Here is a 22,299-nt window from a genome sequence, read left to right on the forward strand (position 1 = left end):
TCTTATATTGAAAAATCTCTTAATTCTGAATGTAGATTAAATGCATATTCCATAGTCTTATTTGAATTACCATTAAGAGTTTGATCTGACTGCATGCCTTTTTTATTTTTTTTATGTCGGATATTTTCACTTTGCTATGTGATTACAATCTCAATATTTAAACATTTATTTTTCCAACAGACCTTCAGTTACTGATGACGACTTAAAGATTCTCTTTTCAAGTAATGGATGCACAGTGAAAGCTTTTAAATTCTTCCAGTAAGTTACTAAAGTTCTTGACGTTCACAAGTCTGCTGTAGAAATATTATTTGTGTCCTTGTTACATGCTGCCTCTATTTGTTGGCCTATGTTTGTCTGGTTAATGTTTACTGTACAGTAAAACGGAAGTAGACTTTCTGCAAAGCGAGTACATGCATAAGCCTCTGAACCAGAGCTTATTTTAAATTGTGGGTAGTAAATACACTCCAGTCCGGCATGTAGATAGTTTGGAGTATATGGAGGATTGGATGCACAGCAACTATTTGCAAATTGGTCGGGCCAAGACAGCACTTAACTTAATTGGTACCAAAGACAGGACAAATCCGGCATCTTTATCCCTAATGTCTTCAATCTGCATTGCCCTACCTATGTAAAAGTTACAACTTTGACTCAGCCATGCAACTCATTGCTCAAATTAACATGCTCCGTTGTAAGTTGCTTCCCTCAGCTTAACAAACTGAGGCATGTTCTACTCTTCATCTCATTAAGTCTTTGTGTTGGAAGCAGCTGTGCACTCTCGAATTGACTACTGTAACGTCTTATATGATGGGCTCCCAACGTTTTCTGATTTGCCATCTCAAATGGGTGACAAACGGCTTTGCATGTGTTACACGTATTTGGCCAGAGACAAGATCTCCAACGTAAACCATATCATTGATTGGCTGTTAGTCAAGGAAATGATTCCTTCTGGGATATGAACCCTTTTCAAACAGTTTTGCCTTATGTTCAGATGCGCTAATAACCTCTCCCATGCCTACCTGGCTGACATGGTCTTCCTACACCACCCAACCTGAGATTTCAGGAGGCAAGGAATCTCCTTTTTATTATAAAGAAGGAACAACTCTATCCAAGTCATTTGTCTTGCAAGTCCCCACCTTATAATGCAAGGCACATGTACTATATGGCCACTTTCAAAAATGCTTTTACAGTGCATTAATTGTAGGTAATGAATGAATGAATGGGACATATTTAATTCACAGTGGTTGCCCTCAGGAAGGTGTCCTGGCGCTAAGATTGCAATGCAGAGAGGAAAGGTAAATGGTGTAGATAAGTAACTTTGTAGTTGTTTCCTAAAGTCCAAGTGGGAAGTAGTTGCTCTGAGTTGGAGAGGAAGTAGGCTCCAAGCATTGGCAATGAGTTATCTGTAAGAATGACAATTAATACTTTGTCAGTGAGGCCTGGAAACAAAGTCTAACTTAGCCGAATCCGATCGAAGACATGATGCAGGTACATTATGTTTAGAGCTATTCTGTTTTTAACATACATATTTTCTCAATGTTGAGCGAGTGCAGATTTTTCAAATGTTAGGACAAGCGTCAAATTTTATTTGCCTCCAAAGTAATCGGGCTGCACCCTTAGCCATTTGTGTTTTTTGGGAGTCTCAGAAAGACTGCAGTACAATAGTCTAATCTTTAGATCATGATAGCTTGTATGCCTGTTTTCCTCTGTTTTAAGGGTGTATGGAAGTATTTGCTGCAAGGTTTATAATAGAAATAAACTGGTCAACACAGTTTTGATATATATTCCCAAAAGAATAGATTAATGTTGATCATGACTCCCAACTTCCTAGCTTATGAGACAAGAGGAGGTGGGGAGGCAAACACACACCCGGCTCCAGATAGCTGAATCACCAATTAAAATTTCATTTTCAGGACCGTTTTCTCTAAGCGAGATGGAGTTCATCCAGCGACAAGCAGATGTCATGCAATGTTTAAAGTTGGATTGAAGACCGTAACCGGATACATCACTATCTACTTTTAGGGTGAATTGGGTGTCATTATAGGGAAAAAAAGTGAAACTGAAAGACCTAATGATAATACAAGAAGTATCACATGTAAGTTAAACAATTGAGTTTAAGTGTGCCCTGGTGACAAAATATGTGTTTTTACAAAAGTTTGATTTGAAGGGCGTCCTAAAAATTACTTAATCAGGATGGAGGCATCTAGTGCTTTTTCCATCCAAGTATTGAAGGAGGTAGTACTCTCCTCCAACTTGCTTGTCAGGGTGGAGTTGGAGGGGTTATTTTTAGAACTGAAGCAACTTCATCAAACAAAAATTGGATTCCAAGATTGTTTTATTCATAAAAAACTGGGGGTAACTGCATTGGAGAAGGAGGAATGCGCACATAGTGAAGAACAAAAAGAACTGAGTAATTTGGCCAAAAACGTTAGGTCAGCCAAAAATAACACCTTTTGATAGGCCTAAACCCTCCTTTTAAATATTAAGTCACTCTTAATTTGGCCTTAAATACCCGTAATTCTGATAGACATCTAGCTGCTGATTCCTTACATTGGAACTTCCAGGTGTCAGACTGGATCCAGAAGATTTTTGATAGCAGTACCCCTGCGTGCCAATAAGTGGCGTTTGTTGACTCTGCATGACGTCGTAGGCGTCTGGTTTGTCATAATGACATCTGCGTTGTCTATATAGGTGACACCCCGGTGTTCTTTTCTTTCTACGCCAGCCTGCGCAGATCCGTTTAAGAGAGCTACCACCTGTCACTTTTTTTTTTAGAGTTTTTTAAAACTTTTTGTCAACGTGTCTTGGTGTGTAGGACATGCAAGTAAGAAGACCTCTGGGTTCAAAATGTGCAGGACCGGTGTCCGCGCTATGTCTGTTACGGAACGCCATCTGATATGTCTTTGGTACCTGGAGCACAACCACGACCCGAAGTGGTGCTCCGACTGCTGGGCCATGGCTCTAAAAACTTTGAGGGAGCAGACCCTAAAGCTGCTTGCAGCCCGGCATCAGTCACCTCCGAGATCTTCCCGCAGCATGTTAAAGAAGCAGTAACCCGTGCCTAACAAAAATGAATGTGTTCTCATGTAACGCAACTGGTACTATGTAAAGCGCTCTGATACCCGATTCGGGTCAAGGTACCGCTATATAAAACTCTGTACAACAAAGAACATGCACAGATTATTATATTACACTATCAAACCATTTAACGACGTAGGTGACACATTTATGCTTGTGCTGTCCACATTCATCTGTGTTAATGCATTGCACAAAAATATTTTTGCAGAGCTAACAACCATCTGAAAAAAGGATATGAACGCATCTGGTCAGTGTACACAGGGCAGCCATTCACATTGAAACGCTGTGCCTACAGTAAAATATTCCCTTGGCATGAACAGCTTAGCTTCTCTCACCTTGCTGTTCTCTTTGTATGTTAAAGAAATCTCAGACACAGTGAGTTCACAATGATGCTAACCATGATAATAGACCACTAACACCAGTTGTGTGCAGCACATATTTATCCATGGCATTGTTAGACCACATAGCACCAGGTGTTCTGAAATAAAATGCACCATCTCACTTTATTAACATCTTTAGAAAGAGTGACCTTCTACCAATCCGCCTATTCCTCAACAGAGTGCACAACTTTGTTAGAAATCCTAGGCCTGCACAGTTGATTTGCAAGATGATTGCATGGACTTCCAGCTGTGCCAATTTTGAAGCCAGCATATTATTCACTTGCTCCATAACTTGGTCTTTACACTGTGTGCCCATTTTGTCCATGCCTGTAACCAGGTTACCATTTGTACCCCTGCTCCTTGCTTCCTGGCAGGGCCATAGCAGTATTCCGGCACTGGCAATATGTCTTCATTTGCCTAGCTCTGAATGTAAATATTGGTCAAGTCAGGATGGCTTAGTCGCCACATGCAGATCCTTGTGGAGTTGGCATGACTGTAAAGTAAATAACAGACCTCAAAATCTGTCTTGCCCACAGGCTGATGTGTATGAACTATTTATAAGATTATTCTGCATGCTAGTATTACAGGCTGTGCTTGTGATGTAGAGGCACTGATCCTTCTCAAGGGAACTTGCTAGAAAAAGGCAAGGCATACTATAAATGTTAGAGTATCACAAACACCTAGCACATAGATCGTACTATAATAGAATGAGAAGTGCTTCACTGTTCCAAGTAGACACCATGTACCTATAACACTTAGGAGATAGTTCTGGTGACCAGCAGTAGTTTAAGTAGTTTAAATCATGAGTTTGTCCTCACTGGACTTGGGATTTGTATCACAATGCAAGTGTACTATTCATCTGTTAAAGAGAAAGGCTGCTAAAGGGAGCTGTTTCCTCACTGAACAGAAAACTTGCTCAGCTTAGTCAAAGATGTATTTAATTGCAATTAGCCGTTTCTATTCTGTTAGGACTCAAACAGGAATTCGATTGGCAGAATCATATTATGTTCGAGGCATATGAGCTGCAGATCTACATTTTGCAATAGATCGCCACCTGGTGTTGGGCTCGGATGATTGCAGGTTGTTGTTGTCTTCTTGGAAGAAGTCTTTTGTAGTCACGAGATAGGTGACTCCTCCCTTGGACAATACTGCGCATGGTCATCGACTCCATCCTCAGTTTTTTTCCGCCACTGGGTTCGGATGAAAGTTTTCCGCTCCGGCTAGAAAAAGGCTTTTTCTGCTCTTTCGAAGCGAGAAACTTCAAACAAACTTCTTTCGACATCGAACACACTTTTGACATCCCCAGCTACATTCCGGTGTGTCGGCGCGGGCCGTTGGGCCTATCGGCGCCATGCGGCCTACGCCTCATGGAAAGAACTCCATTCAAGAGATGCCCGGTATGTCGAGCAAAATTCCCTCATAGCGACCATCACGAGGTTTGCATCCTCTGTCTCTCGCCAGAACACGACGAGTCGACCTGCACAGCCTGTGCCTCCTTCCGATCGAAGAAAATAATTCGAGATCGGAGGGCCCGTCGACACGAAATGAGGAGATCAGCACCGGAGGCCATCTTTGAAGAGGAGATCGTCGAAGAAGACGTCTCAGAGGACGAATATCCAATGGAAGATATCTCCGAAGACGAGGCTCAACTCGGCGCAGAGGCAGAGTCGCCTGATCTCCAGATAATATCGGGGGCAGAGGATTCGGACATTTCGATCCCGTCTCGACAACCCGTGAGTACATCTGCCCCTGCACAACAGACTTTACCCAAACAGAAGGAAACGGTCAGCACTCCGCCCATGGGGCCCAGTCGAGACAGACATTTACCCTCTAACGCCCCGCCTTCGGGCCCGGCTCCGAGGAAAGACAGTACGCCTTCCGGTGCCTTGGCACCGAAGAAACACCATGTGCCAGTTGCACCTCCTCCATTGGCACCAAAACATCCTTCGGCACCGAAGGATTCGTCGGCACCGAACATAAAAACACTTCGGCGCCCAAAGACAAAGACACTTCGGCACCCGTACCATCGGCGCCAAAGAAAAAAACTTGTCCAAACCCGAAAGCTTCGACCCTGAAACCTTCCGGTTAAAAAAAGGAAAGTGAAGCCAATTTCCGGCGCCACAGGCCCAGCAAAACCTGTCTCCACGCCAAAAATTCTAACACCGGTACCAAAGACCCCAGATAAAGTTAAACAACATTCGGCACCAAAAACATTGCCAAAAGACTCAAGTACTCCTCACAAGGCAAAAAGTACTAAACAACCTCTATCGGCTCCGAAAAGATCGACGCCGAAGAAGGCTATACAAGAGGAAGAACTGTTTAAACCAGATCCTAAACAGAAAAAAGTCCATATTAATCCAAAAACTGGACATGTGGAAGCAATTCCTCATAAGAGACCAGCAGAGACACCACTTACACCTGTGGTCCCTGCCAAAAAGGACTGTGCAACCTCTCCAATGCACCCTTCCTCTCCTTTGTTGTGTTCTATCTAGGACCCCGATCAATATTTTGACCTTATGCCCCTATACGGCTATAATCAATGGATATCCCTATAATGGCATAAACGATCAGAGCCATATTTCAGTAACTCGTCTCTGCAGCTCATTACAGTACATGACACAGCAGAAGCCACTTCCTTAGATTCCTAGATAACACACAGAGTTCTTTCAACAGATAAAACCCCCATCAACCTGGGAAATCCCAGCTTGCTTTGTTTTGATTAGTAATAGAACTCTAACGAGCACTGTAAGAACGACCAGTTCTTAGTGACATCTTTATTGACGTCTTATGTCCAAAAACTTACGTCAAACAAGGCACCTTTCAGGTATAAATATTACCAATGTTGCCTTAAGCAAACGCAATGGTGGTGGTGAATACAGGAGCAGAACAGCTGTCCCTTGCAGAGCCCAGCAGATGCGAGAAGCCCACGGACGCTGCCCTTCCTCCTCCTTGATGCGCTGAGAAAGACGCTGTCTTTTCTCCTGCCGAGAAAATCCAGCTCCGGCGTTTTCAGCCTACCCTTGCGGATAACTGGAATATAGAGTCCTGAGAGGAGATACCAGACCTCCAACATTTTATTTCAGAGGTACGGTGCTGACTAGACCCTTAGAGAGAATTCTTGAAGCAAACCCTTGGCAAAACCAACTTAACTTAAACTGCTTACTTACTTACTCCCTCCCAAGTATTAGGCTTATGTCAGGTACACTGGGGTAGGCATAGTTAGAAGCACCAGTTGAGGACGTTAGCCAAATCTTTATATAAATATGTATATATTTTACTCGGTTTAACTATGATATGGCTAAGAAACCATATAAATGCTTTTACAGTATTATTTCGCAATACTCCTTTTACTGTACGCACTTTTTATAATAAGTCTTGCAATTGTGGCAATTCATTTCTCTTGCATGAGAAGAAAGACTGTTCAATAAATAATACCTTTTTATTGAAAACGCCAGTCTCTCTATTCTCTGCATCCAGGTGAAAGTAATTTTGCACAACTGACTGAGTGAAATAGCTGTCTATTGTTTCACACAACTCTAGAGATTGACTCTTATCCTAAGGAGCAAAGTTGTCATGTTTATGCGGTTGTTGGAAAATTGAATCCCTTCTTGTCTGAGCCAGGGAAGCTGATCACTTCCTATTCAGTCAAGAAAGTTTCCAGTGACCTCTGAGCTAGTTGGTACAAACCCATTTAAGTTTAACATAGTCAGTAGAGACCGAGGAGACCGCACTCCTATGTCTACACTGCTGTTTGTTATTCTAATGCGCAGGGCCTATAGGGAAAATAGGAACTACACTACACCTTCACCTTCTTCCTCTCCTGTTACTCCATATCAACCTATAACTTCTCCTATTCACTCTCCTCCATCATCACACCACACTGATGAGGAGTATGATCTGGGTGGTGGGATGATGTTCCAGAAACACATACATACCCTTTAGATGAGGAGGCTAACATAAGGATGATGAGGATGCATATAATTTTTCACCAAATAATGCACCAGACATCCCTGATCGTCAGTGCTACCCAACAAAACCTTCCCCTACAGAGGACAGTGTTGGTTTTAATCATTTGTTAAACAGAGCTGCACTTTACCATGGGGTTCCCATGCACTCTGATGACATTGAGGAGGACTTCTTGTTAGACACTTTCGAACAGTCACAAAGGTCTACTCAAATATTTCCAATGATTAAGGGAGTCATAAAACATGCTCCAGAGATTTTTAAAGATCCAGTAAGGTGTAGGGTCTTAAATCCTAGAATCGAGAAGAAGTATAGGCCAGCACCAGCTGATCCAGTATACATTAAGGGTCATCTGCCACTAGTCTCCTTGGTGGTGTCTAATGCGCGCAAAAGGGCCAATTCTCAAACTTCTGGGGACACACCCCCACCTGACAAAGAGTCCAAGATCATTTATGCATCAGGGAAACTAATTTCTGCACAAGCAACAAACATGGCGCATAGCAAACACACAGGCTTTACTCTCAAGCTACAACAGGGCCCATTACGATCAACTAGAAAAGTTAATGAAACACCTACCAGATCAACACAAGGATCTAGCAGCGGAGCTTTTACAAGAATGCAAATTAATTTCAAATGCCTCAATTAAATGTGCACTAGATGTAGCTGACACAGCATCCAGAGCAGTAAACACGAGTGTTATTCTCGGGCGTCACGCGTGGTTACGCATCTCCGGTTTTAAACCAGAGGTACAAACTACCATTCTAAACCAGCCCTTTAATCAGAACCAATTGTTCGGGCCGGAGGTAGATAACACATTATAAAAGATGAAGAAGGACACAGATATCGCCAAGTCTGTGGGGGCGTTACAATACACCCAAGCTAGAGGTTCCTTTCGCCGCTCCTCTTATAGAGGAGGCTCCAAGCAGACCGGCGCAGACACAAAGTCATCTTTTAAAACACACACGAAGACCTCCTCTAATAGAGGATTTTTTGGAAGAGGATACAGAGGCAATAACAACAAAGGAAGAGGTAGAGGTAGTAACACCAACCGCTCCTCTTCCGCTCCTAAACATTGACTTCCCTCTGCCTCCCCTACAGCACTCCACTCCTGTGGGGGGCAGACTCTCACAGTTCCTACCTGCCTGGAACTCCATCACAACAGACAGGTGGTTAAGACAAATTATCCAACATGGCTACTGCCTAGAACTCACAGCAACCCCCCCCAAACATACCACCCAGGCAGCATCCAATGTCTGCAGAACACATAACTCTGCTTCAACAGGAAGTTCTAGCACTCCTACAAAAATATGCTATTCAGGTAGTTCCATTAGAAGAACAAGGAACAGGAGTCTACTCCCTGTACTTCCTAATTCCAAAGAAAGACGGGACTCTAAGACCAATTCTCGACCTCAGGCCACTCAATCACTACATTCAATCAGATCATTTTCACATGATCTCTTTACAATAGGTACTCCCATTACTACAACAGGGAGATTTTCTGTCCACACTAGACCTAAAGGACGCCTATTTTCACATTCCAATACATCTTGCGCACAGGAAGTATTTAAGGTTTGTCCTACAAGGACAACACTATCAGTTCAAAGTCCTTCCATTCGGGGTTACAACAGCACCACAAGTGTTTAAAAAGTGCTTAGTAGTAGTGGCAGCACATCTCAGAAGACAACAAATACATGTCTTCCTCTACCTAGACGACTGGCTCATAAAGGCAAGATCGTACAACCAATGTGCACAACACATAAAGCAAACAATTCAAACACTGCACAACTTGTAGTTTACGATAAACTACACAAAGTAGCACCTAGAGCCTTCGCACGTTCATCAATATCTAGGAGCTACTATAAACACATCAGTAGTTCAAGCCTATCCCAGTCAAGCCAGGATTCAAAGTATTCAGAACTTAGTCTCCCTTTTTCAATGCCAGCACTCTCTACAAGCCAGAGTGTTCATGAAATTAATAGGGATGATGGTGTCTTGCATCTTCATAGTTCCCCACGCAAGACTGCAAATGCGTCCACTACAGGAATGTCTAGCACAACAGTGGAATCAGGCTCAAGGTCAGCTTACAGACCTGGTGTTGGTGGACAGCTGTACATATTGCTCTCTACAATGGTGGAACACCAAAAATTTGACAAAGGGACAGCCGTTCCTAGAACCTGTTCCACAAGTAGTGCTCACGACAGACGCATCCCTCACAGGATGGGGAGCCCATCTACTGCAGTACACCACACAAGGTCAGTGGAATTATCAACAGAAACAGTTCCACATCAACCACCTAGAGCTGCTAGCAATTTTCCTAGCACTCAAAACTTTTCAAGTACAAATCTAGAACAAAGCTGTCTTAGTCCGAATGGACTATATCACAGCTATGTACTACATACAAAAACAGGGGGGGGGCACACTCTCTGCAACTGTCCCAACTTGCACAGAAAATTTGGAGATGGGCCAATCCTCAAAACATACATCTGACAGTAGAACACCTTCCAGGGATTCACAACCAGATAGCAGATCTGTTAAGTCGTCAATCTCAACAGATTCACGAATGGGAGTTGCACCCACAAGTCCTTCAACCATTCTTTCAAATGTGGGTGCATCCACAAATAGACCTGTTTGCCACCCACGAGAACTCAAAATGCCCAACCTTCGCCGCCTGGTTTCCACACCCACGGTCAAAGGGGAATGCAATATGGATGAATTGGTCAGGCAGATTTGCATGCGCTTTTCCGCCTCTCCCACTCATTCCATTAGTAGTACGCAAGCTAAGACAACAGTCCCTCAATCTGATACTAGTGGTCCCTACATGGGCACGTCAACCGTGGTTCACCATGCTACTAGATCTCTCAATGGTTCCACATCAGAAATTACAGCTCACGCCATCCCTGTTAAAACAGAACCATGGAGAAATAAGCCACCCAGAACCGAGCCAACTGAATTTGGCAATCTGGCTCCTGAAGTCCTAGAGTTTGGTTACTTAAACCTACCACCAGACTGTATGGATATAATTAAAGAAGCTAGAAGACCCACTACCAGAGCATGCTATGCTGCTAAGTGGAAACGATTTGCAATATACTGTAACAACAATCACATTGATCCTTTGGACGTTTCCATCCAAAATATAATTTGCTCCCTTCTACATTTACAAAGGTCCAATTTGGCTTACTCTTCCTACGCCTGCATCTAGCAGCTATTGCAGCATATTTACAAAATAGACAACATCTATCTCTATTTAGAGTACTTGCAATAAAAGCATTTATGGAAGGATTAAAAAGGATAATCCCACCCAGGTTACCACCTGCTCCAGTATGGAACCTAAATGTAGTCCTTACAAGACTCATGGGACCCCCCTTTGAACCGTTGCATAAATGTGAACTACAATTTCTAACCTGGAAAACTGCTTTCCTTGTTGCCATTACCTCTCTCAGAAGAGTTAGTGAAATCCAAGCATTCACAACAGAAGAACCATTTTTCAAATACATCCTAGCAAAGTGGTTCTTGTACCCAATCCAAAATTCCTACTATAAGTGATTACTCCTTTTCACCTAAATCAATCAGTAGAGTTACCAGTGTTTTTTCAAAAACCGGACTCTGTTGCAGAAAGAGCTTTGCACACCCTAGATGTTAGAAGAGCTCTACTATATTACACAGACAGAACTAAATCATTCAGGAAAACAAAACCAATATTTGCATCCTTCTCTCCCCCACACAAAGGCAATCCTATCTCTAAAGGAGGTATTGCTAGATGGATTGTTAAGTGTATTCAAATCTGCTATCACAAGGCTAAACGTACACTAACAGTTCCTCCTAGAGCACACTCCACTCGCAAACTAGGAGCCTCTATGGCTTTCTTAGGAAACATACCATTAGAGGATATATGCAAAGCAGCAACATGGTCCACAATACACACCTTCACTAAACACTATTGTGTTAAGGTGCAAGCCAAGCAGCAAGCTGCAGTGGGCCAAGCTGTCATTAAAACACTTTTTCAGTATGCTGCATCGGATACAAGCGACCACCTCTAGGGGAGACACTGCTGCACAATCGTTGCTAAATGTAGGATCTGCAGCTCATATGCCTCGAACGGAAAATGCTACTTACCAGTATGCATCTGTTCTTGGCATGTAGAGCTGCAGAATCATACATGCCCTCCCGCCTCCCCGGGACTTGTATCTGTTCCAGTACTTATCTTACTTAGATGCACACGCATGGACATCCTTTTTATCTTTACTTCTACTAACTCCATCATTTCCCATCATGTTGAAAAACAATCTGAGGATGGAGTCGATGACCATGCGCAGTATTGTCCCCTATCTCGTGACTACAAAAGACTTCTTCCAAGAAGACAACAACAACCTGCAATCATCCGAGTCCAACACCAGGTGGCGATCTATTGCTAAATGTAGGATTCTGCAGCTCTACATGCCAAGAACAGATGCATACTGGTAAGTAGCATTTTCCTTTATTTTCAATGAGAATCGTCCATGCTTTATTAGATAAGCTGATGACAGACTATGGCATAAGGCTATCATTGAAGGCTTGGTGGATCATTAGCACGCAGCCACTCAAAGCAATGATTGTGATAATCTTTTGGCTTCTACGTGGCGTAAATACACACATAACCTATCTTGACTGCAGCATCCTTACTCTTTTTGCACACATTCTAAGGGCAGAGGACCATCCACTGCGGTCTTTAATGCCTAAACCCCTAATGACTTGGTGAGTACCTCTCTTTATGAAACAGTTACATTTATTACCAGCAAGCTTCCTGCTGTGTACTATCAAATGCCTCCATTATATTTGTTTAGTTTTTGAACATATGAGTCTTGCTGTTACAGCAGGATTATTTAACTTCTGCAGGAAGTTGGTGTGGATCTTATTTGTTTCGAAGAGTTGATGCTAGGGGATGTTGCATGATCTCAGTATCATTCCAATGCACACCAAAGAAGTGCTGCATCCTCTTCATGGCTTTTCATTTTTGGGGGCTGAAACTACCAATAGGTGATTGCTGTTGCAGGGTATTTTGTTCTTTGCTTATTTTTTTGCATGGGTCTACCAATTTGAACGATTTTAGGTTTTTCATTAGAGACTTTGCCAGCTTCTCTTTTCATTTAGTGGCATTAACCTTGTCACTACTGGGGGCGTGGCTATGACTGCAATGGAGGCAGACGTGTCTGGGTAGAGCTCCGTCGGAGGCTCCCCTAAACCGGCCCTGCTCTCCGAATGCAGCCGCCCACGGGGCTCTTGTCAGGTGCAGCCCCACCGGGACAATAATCCGGGATGCCGCTGTGAGTTTTGCCTTGCCCGAGTCCCGCTTTGTATGTTCCCGCCTGGATGGTCGGCCCAACATGGGATCCATATGCGGCTCGCTCCAACTAATTGAGCCGGGGGCTTAACTCCGCCCCCGAGGCTGCAAGTAATGGTGCAGAGTAAATGAACAGCTGAAAACAGGACGCAGCTGTTTCTCCTGCCGCCGCCTGGGTGGAAATCACTTACTGTGTGGCCGTGAGAGATTGGGACCCCTGCTGGGTCACATGCCATGCAGTGCTGTGCAAGGCGCATGAGCGGGCTGCTGCCTGCCGTGATGTAACATGGAGAATTGTTGAGAAAGGCGCTGCGCTGCCCTACCCGCCTGATCTGCTGTTGCTTTCACAGCGCGTCTAAGGTGAGTGGGTCCCCGCCTGCGCCGGAGAGCTGCTATTGCATTCCAATTGCCTGCGGCTGGGATCGCCTTTAAACCACTTGCAGTGCACCCCCGGGACCGGACGCTGATTATCCTGGCGGGCGGGGAGAGTCCGTGGGGATGAACACTGACTCAACCGCTTGAGCCGCTCCTGCCTCTGTGCTGCGGAAGCGGTAAATGAGCCCACGCCTGCATGTAACTCCAGTGGCTGCTTGTCCTGCTGCTGAGGTTGAGGTGCCCCCGGGGCTCTCTTGGACTTGCCCTCGTGTTGCCGCCACCTGGGGTCCTATAGACTGCCTTCGGACTGCTGCTGTGGAGAGGAGGACGGTGTGTGCGGCTGCTGCTGGACTCGCCTGCACCACCACTTTAAGAACGCAGTGATCCAGCGTGGGCGCCACTAATGCAAAGCTGCCTTCTGTGACCCAGCAGGCTCCCCTCAGATGCTACCTGCGATGTTGCCAAGTAAGGCGGGGCGTGCTGAGTGGCGGTTTTGGTGCTGTGCTTCTGATCTCCCTTTGAGTAATGCATGGCGGCCTGTCAGAGAGCTTTGGGGTTACCCTGCCTGCTACCCGGAACCCACAAGGCTAGTGACCTTCGAGGCTGCCATTATATGGATACCCAGGGATCTACTGGGTGCACGACCTACCACAACCACTGGCAACGCTGAGATACACATTTCTTGGACTCTGATGGTTGATGCACCATTGACATAAACACGTCTCTGCTTAGGTGTGCTGATCTGGAGTGCCCCATACAAGCTACCCAGGTAGTGATCGCAGGTGAAAGTTACTGGCGCCCGCAGATATTTACGCCATCGATGCCAAGCCTGTGCAACCTCTCCTTGGGGCGAAGACTTGCACCACTTTCTTGCGCACCTTGAGTGGCTAAACGGTGTGAACGGTGACAGTGTTGTGAAGGGGATTCCTGTACACAGCCGGGAAGCCCAGCCGCCGAGTTCATGGACTGTGGAATGGCCGAGATCTGTGGCCCGTGGAGGTTGGCACGCGTTTCGCTGTGAAGCCCTTGACCTGAAGACGTTGTGCTGAAGCCTTGCCACTTGTAGACCAACATTGGGGTATGACTACTCCAACTCATGTCGGGTGGCACCCGGGCGCGGACTGCCATGGGAAGAGCTCAGACCCTACCGCCCTGTCCAAGTCATAATCTGACAAGATGGCGAAGCAGGGGCACACGGACCAAACTGCAACTAAGTTAGATTCAGTGCTGGCTGCAATGGAGTGGCTGGAAGAAACCATTAATCAGACCCGTACCGCCCTGGAATCCAAAATTGATAAAGTGGCCATCTATCTCACTCACCTACATGCAGATCATCGGAAGCTCACGGATCGCACCACTGTCTTGGAGACCACCCTTGCTGACATCAAACCACAAGTGACCCAGATGGATAAACATGTTCAGGATTTACTGAACCTCGTGGAGTTCTTGGAGGATAGAGCCTTGGATGCTGAGGGGCGAACATGGTGCAATAATGTACGCATAGTGGGCGTACCGGAACGATTGGAAGGAAGGGACCCTACCTTGCATATAGAAAATTGGCTTCGAGATCTATTGCCCGAGGGGACCCTCTCCTCACACTTTGTCATAGGACCCGCACACATAGTCCCAGCGAAACCCCCTCCCACAGGTTCGAACCCGCGGCCCCTGCTCCTTCGACTCCTCAATTTCCGGTCCCGGAACTCCATCCTACAGGAAACTAGGAAGGTACAAGACCTCCATATAGACAATCACAAAATGTTCTTTCCGGACTATACCATCCAGGTGCAGAGACAGAGTCTCTCATTCATGGCGTCGAAAAAACGCCTTCGGCAAAATGACCTGAAATATTCGCTACTCTTCCCAACACGCCTACAAGTGGTTGCATGCAATGAAACTCACTTCTTTGTCACACCGGAGGAGGCAGAAGACTGGCTGGACACCTTCACTACTGCAGGACCTCGAAATAAGACTGCAACAGCAACCCTTCCGTAGCCAAGAGGTTCCTTCTGCCGCCCCCGGAGATGTAGGAGATCGACGGGAGCTCGAACACCACCTTCACCACCTGTAGGACCGCACTCGATTTGATTTTTAGCGGACAACGAGACGCCCTGCAAGCAATAGCGGAAATCAACGGCTCCTTGGTGACTGAGGATGTATCTAATTCTAGCCAGCGAGACCTATCTAGCAACGACAAGCAGATATATGGCGTACAGGACTCGACCAAACAGCTGGATGTCACCCCGCAGACGGCTGACACAATAATGTGAACATTATGGGATCCTATCCCTGGTTGAACTACTATTTGAGTTATTGTGATATGTATAATGAGGTATACAGCTGCTGTCAGCATAGTCGTTTGAGATAGATGCCTCTAAGAATCTAACAGTTCACATGAGGTAAGGGGAGATGCCCTGTTGTAGGAGGGTAGTGCGGGATTCGAACACATGCTCTGTTACAGTCAAGTGAACATCGACCCTTATTGCTTATCTACTGAATGTTTTTGAGCCGGTGTGCATAGGCCGCTTTCTTATTTACATACTGTATCTTGCCTGTGGATGGGGAGCCTCTACGACACTAGATGTACAAATTGTAAGTTATATAAGTTTAGCACGCAGCACACCACACCCCCCACGATCGTATTTTGACTGTTCTCTATTGAGAGTTTGGAGAATTGCTAGTTGCATTTTTGCTCTTTTGGAATTGTTTATCGCAATTTTTTTGTTCTGGGTTTGTTGCGAGACATCATCAGTTGTAAGCAGATTCATACGCTATGACATGCCACGAGTCAGTATACTAGGATAGTTATGCGTTGCCGAGGCAGGTATATCATGCATGTTCGCTGGGTCGCTGCAGATACATGACCATTTCACACCCTATAGGAGCTATGTTTCCACTTAAAATTGCTACATGGCGGGAGGAGCCAAGCTCGACATTGTGATGGCCGCACGGGAGGCCGGCCGAGCCGGCCTCCCTGCCCAAACTCATCTATCCTGCCGCCCATGCTGCCCAAAAGCGATAACATTTTATAGATGAAGGTCTGCTGATACTTACCACCCGTCCTGGTGGCTCCGGCGTTCAGTTGGTCCGCAGCGGCGTCCTCCCAGGAAGTGCGGCCTTCGTGGGGTGGAGACCGGGGCCTTGCCTTCAGCGAGTAGCCGGCGAGACGGTGTCGGTCTCGGGTGGAGGATGGAGGCCGGCAGGAAGAGGCCGTTGTGCGAAAAAGCCGGAGGCAACTGAACACGCCTGGGACTACCGTCCGGTGATCCAGAGGTGAGGTGCGGCAAGTTGTGTGTGGGGGACGCCGTGTTGGTGGCTCCCCCCCTTGTTGCCTTGCCCGGCCATTCCGAACTTCATCGCTCGGTGGCGGAGAGTGGCTCCAGCGGAGCGGTGGCGCCGGCGGGTCCCCCTCTTTTGGTGGCCCTCATTTCTGCATCGAGGTTGCTGTTTGGATGCTTGAGGGGGATCCCGCGGGGGCCCTGCTTGTGAGCCCACCCCAGGAGTTAGTTCCGAAAAGACGGCGCTGTAATCGGAAAATGGCGGCTGATGCCGTATGCTGTGGAACGCCCCGGGATGTCGATGCTGTACCTCTGTACTGTGCTCGGGCCTGCACTGGGGTGCGTGAACCCACGATTGGCGACGTCCTACGAGCGCTGAAGATTTGGCAAGTGACCTTGGCCCGGGATTCTTGTGTGCAAGACACTGTGGTGACCGCCATTGCTCCCGGGCCGTCCCGCAGAGATGCGGATAGGCCCGAGGTGGTTGCTGTTTGTTTCCCGCATTTTGGTGGGGGTAGCGATGTCTTGGTTCGCATGCGGGAAGATTTGCTGGTGATCATTGACACTGATGTACATGACTGCCGTAAACAGCTTTTGCATTACCGTCGGCGGAGGAGATCTCATGGGTTGCTTCCATTGGCAGTTCAGCGGCTGCTCTACGGCCTTTTCTCTCCTCTTTGTTTTATGCCTACTACTTCGACATACATCGTGGCGATAGCTAAGAAAAGACTGGGGTGAGCCCGGTTCTTAATCCGGAGGACTGCTGTTCGGTGCATGGAGTTATGGACTGCCCCAAATTGAGATAATTTGTCGAATCCTTAATATGTATGGCTACCTGAAAACATGCTAGTTTCGTTTTGGGCTGCACTTATTTTTTGAATGGGCGGGGGGTGGGGGCTGTGCGCCTTGTTACATGGTATCCTCCCCCCTGGCTTTCCTTTTTCCCTTTTTATCTGTTTTCTTTCCCTTTCCCTATATTATCTTATTCTATATTTCAGGTTCATGTTTAGGGCGACAGGCACGCTGCTGGGAGGGGTAGGCCATAGCCTTCTGCAGGGGTGCAGGGTGGGGCGGGTGGATTGGGGTCTATTAGATAGTTACTTGTTTCTATGGCTCTTTTGTGTCCTTTTCTTGGGTCTCCATGACTGTGCGTGATTCCCGCAGGGTGAGTGCCTGGGGGGGGGAGGATTGGGTATTCCTATATAATATGGTACTTTCAGGTTCTGCTTATCCTGACTTAGCCGCCCCGCCCCTAAGAATGTTTGCTGTCTGGATTGTTGATCGCCATTATCGCCGTGGGGCGGGTACAGTAACGTGGAGTCCCCTTTTCCTTTTTTCTAGTATTTTCGTTTTCTTTTACTCTCCGGGTTGGGCTGTATAATGATTGCAACTTTATCCATCTCACTGATAATTTGACTATTATGAGAGTGATGTTCTGCTTGTCTTTGAGCCCATGAGGTTGCGGGTGGACACTGACTGAAGAAGAATTGCAAGGGCATCTATGGCTTGAACGCTTTGGACTATTCTGATGACAGATCTATGGATTCCCTATTATAATGATGTTGGTTCTGTTCCCCGCTATGTGCACCAGGACGCTTATTATACAACCGATCCTTTATTCTTTTAACATAAAATTAACCTTCTGTGATCCTGTGCCGGGGGGTTACACTCAGTTAGCATTATGGACTCGCAGCATTGTGTAGTATTGCGTAACCACTCCGTACTTTTTATTGATATTGGTGCTTTCCAGTTTGTTCTGTGGCCGGCCTCTGGGTTGTAGGCCCGTATATGTATGCAACCATCTACACAAATAAAGGTTTTCAAAAATAAAAAAAATAAAAAATTGCTACATGGAATGTGGGGTCATGCATTCACCATCACACAGGTATCAGATATATTCAGATCTTAAGCAACACCACATACAAATAGCTCTTTTACAAGAGACTCACCTGGTCACCATGGAAACTCAACGCTTGCACCGCCGATGGCGTGGCCAATTGTACACCACAGGGTATTCGGCTTTTGCGCGAGGCACACTAATTTGGGTACGACCAGGGGACCCACTTAAAATTACGCAATCATTGGTGGACACGGAGGGCAGATATGTTGTAATTAAGGGTACCCTAGATGGCCGGCAGGTTGTACTTGCATCACTATACGCTATAACAGAGAGCAGGCTGCCTTTCTTAACATGTCACGCGTCTTGGCGCCATGGCACAACATTCCCATGTTCTTGCGCTGACTCTACAATAGTGTGTTAGACTTATCACTGGACCGCTCCTTTCCACCCCTACCTGGTATGAGCACGCATAATGCCATTAAGGCATTAATTGGCTGGGCGACACAATGGTGCTTGAAGGACGCCTGGAGACATCAACACCCCCATGACAGGGTATCTTCCTACTCCTCGGGCGCCCACAGCCTTCATGTGTGGTAATACAGCTACATGCTTTCAGAAGAGCTACTCCCACACATAACTGCAGTATATTACTTGGGCAGGACACATTCGGACCACAACCCCCATGTATTAGAGGTATCATGGGAATATCCCCGCCCGCCAATCCCAACCTGGCGGCTGCAACCAAATATGTTGTTGGATGCACCCTTTCGTAGTCTGCTGGCCACTAATATCACCCAATACTTGAAAGAAAATACTGGCACGGCTGCGACGCCGCAGACGGAATGGGACGCATTTAAAGTGATGCGGTGATTGCCTTTTTGCACAGGTGGGTATGCGGAGGCAGTTAGACTGTGAACTTACACATCTTGAAAGTGGACTGCTCAGAGGTGAGGAGGAGGCGCTAGAGGGAAATGCTAGGTCCTTATAGCGAAACAAAGATACTCCAGGTTGCTTGAACGACTTCGTAACTTGAACTATGCGGCACACTCAGCAGACACCCACCATATGGGAGACAAACCTGTCAAGTTGCTGTCGTGGCTGATACGGCAAGATAGTCTCCGCGCCTGTGTTATCCATACAGGACACGCTAGGCGACACGATGCACACCCGGAGTGAAGTACACCACGCTTTTGTGGAACATTATTCCACAATGTACAGATCCTGTCTATTAGCCACAGATGCGGCAATACAGGACTTTCTTTCTAACTTGACACTACAGCGACTGGCAGAACACCAACAGGAAGAATTGGGTGCTCCCCTACTGCCGGAGGAAATGAGAGATAGTATTTCTCCCTTTCGAACGGTAAGTCTCCGGGTCCAGACGGCTTACCGGCTGAATTTTACAAAGCATACTCAGATATACTGATACCGGAGCTGCTGCGGGTATATGCGGCAGCGCTAGATGACTCAGAGCTCACAACTACGCAAAATGAGGCAACAGTGATCTTCTTAAAGCCGGGCAGGGACCCTGTGCTACTGAGCTCCTACCGTCCATTGGCTCTGTTGAATGCAGATTATAAAATACTGGCCTCTACCCTTGCTAAGTGGATAGCCCCGTTTGTGCCGAATCTGGTACACAACGATCAGAACGGATTTGTCCCAACAAGAAATACCTCTCGTAATATTCGTAGACTGTTTAGAGTCAAACAGTAGTTGAGGAAAGAGAGAAGACCCCACTTGTTCAAGGGAGCAGGGTACTATAGACTAAGTAAGTCAGAGGGGAATCCCTGGGAATACTGCTTTATTATTGTACTCACTTCACTATCTCATTATTATACCTCATTCATCCAGCATATTTAATTCCAAAAACTCTTAAAATATAGTTCCCACACTAAAATGTAACGTTCACAGTCCTTTTATTTCTCATAAAACAGAAGAGTACAGCCCTTCACAATTTTCATTTAATTTAAATTTCAGAAAAGATCTTTTTCTGAACACATATCATAAAAAAACATATTACACAGTGCAGTATATTATATTTGGACAATATGTCCACGACGTATCATAAAATAACAACAACCTCTTTTGGTTGTAAATCTAAGTATTAGCAATAGTTTTTATCAAACCTCACAACACAATTTAATTTTACAACAAACCCCCTAAACTCGGTATCTCCGATGTTGTTACCACAGATTAACCAGATCCAATCGCCTTTTAGATTTTAGTTTGGAGCCTGCAGTACTAAACTGTTCATATGTATCTGAGGCTCCCTAGGCTCTACTTAGACTCTATATGGACCAGTGCGTCGACGCGTTTCGGTGTCTCAAAGCCGTTGATGCGGGAACACCTTCCTCAGGACAAAACGATTCATATGGGGTCACCGTTTTTGATATACGGTATCCTTCTGCATGTATAGAAAGATAATAGTCCGTATCGGCTATTGGCTATATTGCCATGCCATTATTTCATATTAAAGTGTGACTAAGAACATTAATGAAAATAATCAAATGCACATTTCTTTTCCTACATTACATTTTGCATAGGCTGCTCATCTCTTTTCATCATGTTCTATTCATGCGTTCTATCCAGTTACATTACTAAATTGGCTTATCGCCCCATAGTATTTTATGTACTCTAGACAGATTTGTTCTGTCTCTTGTGTCCAAATTACACATTAAATTCAAACTTTGTTGTACCTCCATTACATTTTAGTTGTTCACTACTTTTTTTAAATAATCCATTCATCCGCCACAGGTATACTGGCTGGGGGAACTATATTTTAAGAATTTTTGGGATTAAATATGCTGGATGAATGAGGTATAATGAGATAGTGAAGTGAGTACAATAATAAAGCAGTTTTTCCAGGGATTCACCTCTGACTTACTTAGAGTCCAGCAATGCACAACAAAGAATTGGCCGCTGGCTGTCTAGTGCTGGACCTAGGGAAGGCCTTTGATTCGTTGGAGTGGCCCTATCTTGCATTGGTCTTGCGTAAATATGAACTGGGAGACGGGTATCTACAACTGATACAGCTGCTGTATCGGCGCCCCACAGTACGGTTCTCACGGGTAAGCTCATTTCTGAAACTATCGGGGTTAGGTGAGGAACCCGGCATTGATGCCCTTTGTCACCGTTACTCTTTTCTCTTGCCATGGAGCCTTTAGCGACTCTTCTTCGAGACGGTGATGAGGACTGGGGCATTCCCTTGCAGGATGGTCTCCACACAGTGTACTTATATGTGGATGACCTGCTACTGTATATAGGAGACCTGCATGCTGTGCCGCCGGCCGTATCCGCACTGTTCCGTAACTCCAAGGAGGTGTCGGGCCTCAAGGTGAACTGGGCTAAATCAGGCGCTTACTCTTTCAGCGAGGATGTGGCCATGGCAGATATAGTATTCAACTGGACTGCGCTTACTTGGTACCGACGACGTTCAGGTGTCTGGGTGTATATATCTACCGTTCCCCTGCGGATATATTGGAGGGTAACCTGGTACGTGCCATCTCCTCCATATGAGCACAGATGCAATTTTGGAAGACCCTACTGCTCAATGTGATCGCGTCACTTTAACCAAAATGATAGTACTGTCTCGACTTTTGTATTATATTGCAAACCTTCCGGTATATGTCCTGGTATGATTATTTAGGGAGCTGGAGGTATTAACCTGAGGCCTGATTTGGAACGTAGGCCGACCCAGGATAGCATTGCAGAAATTATACTCACCACGGAGTATGGAGGCTTGGCAGTTCCTCATTTGGAGTTATACTACTTAGCTGCGCAACTGCAGTGGGTTGCAAGGTGGCTGAGCGAGAAAAATCTGACTGGCACTGTGACCAAGGCGTCGATGTGGACACAAACACAGATTTATATCTTGTTTCACCCACTGGCGAAACTTCCCCGCCTGACGCAGATGCACATTGAGTTAGCCTATAGATGCTACAGGAGAAGCCTTCAACTCACAAAAGCCACGGTTCCATATGGCCCAATATTGCCACTTATCTGGACATCCAGAGGAAGAGACCCTTTAACTGATGCAACATTAACACCCTGGACTAACTCATGAATAGAGATGCT

The 22,299-nt window shown here is 45.8% G+C and overlaps 1 protein-coding gene across 1 annotated transcript in view; it reads left to right on the top strand.

The window, feature by feature from the left end:
• Window positions 1-22,299, top strand: part of PTBP3 (polypyrimidine tract binding protein 3) — a 627,347-nt gene that overhangs the window by 569,215 nt on the left and 35,833 nt on the right. The window contains exon 12 of the mRNA XM_086962058.1: window positions 181-258. Within this exon, the coding sequence (XP_086818184.1) occupies window positions 181-258 (78 nt within the window). The remainder of the gene's footprint in view (window positions 1-180; window positions 259-22,299) is intronic.

This window comes from Lissotriton vulgaris, chromosome 3_1, assembly GCF_964263255.1.
Source record: "Lissotriton vulgaris chromosome 3_1, aLisVul1.2, whole genome shotgun sequence".
Classification (NCBI taxonomy): domain Eukaryota; kingdom Metazoa; phylum Chordata; class Amphibia; order Caudata; family Salamandridae; genus Lissotriton; species Lissotriton vulgaris.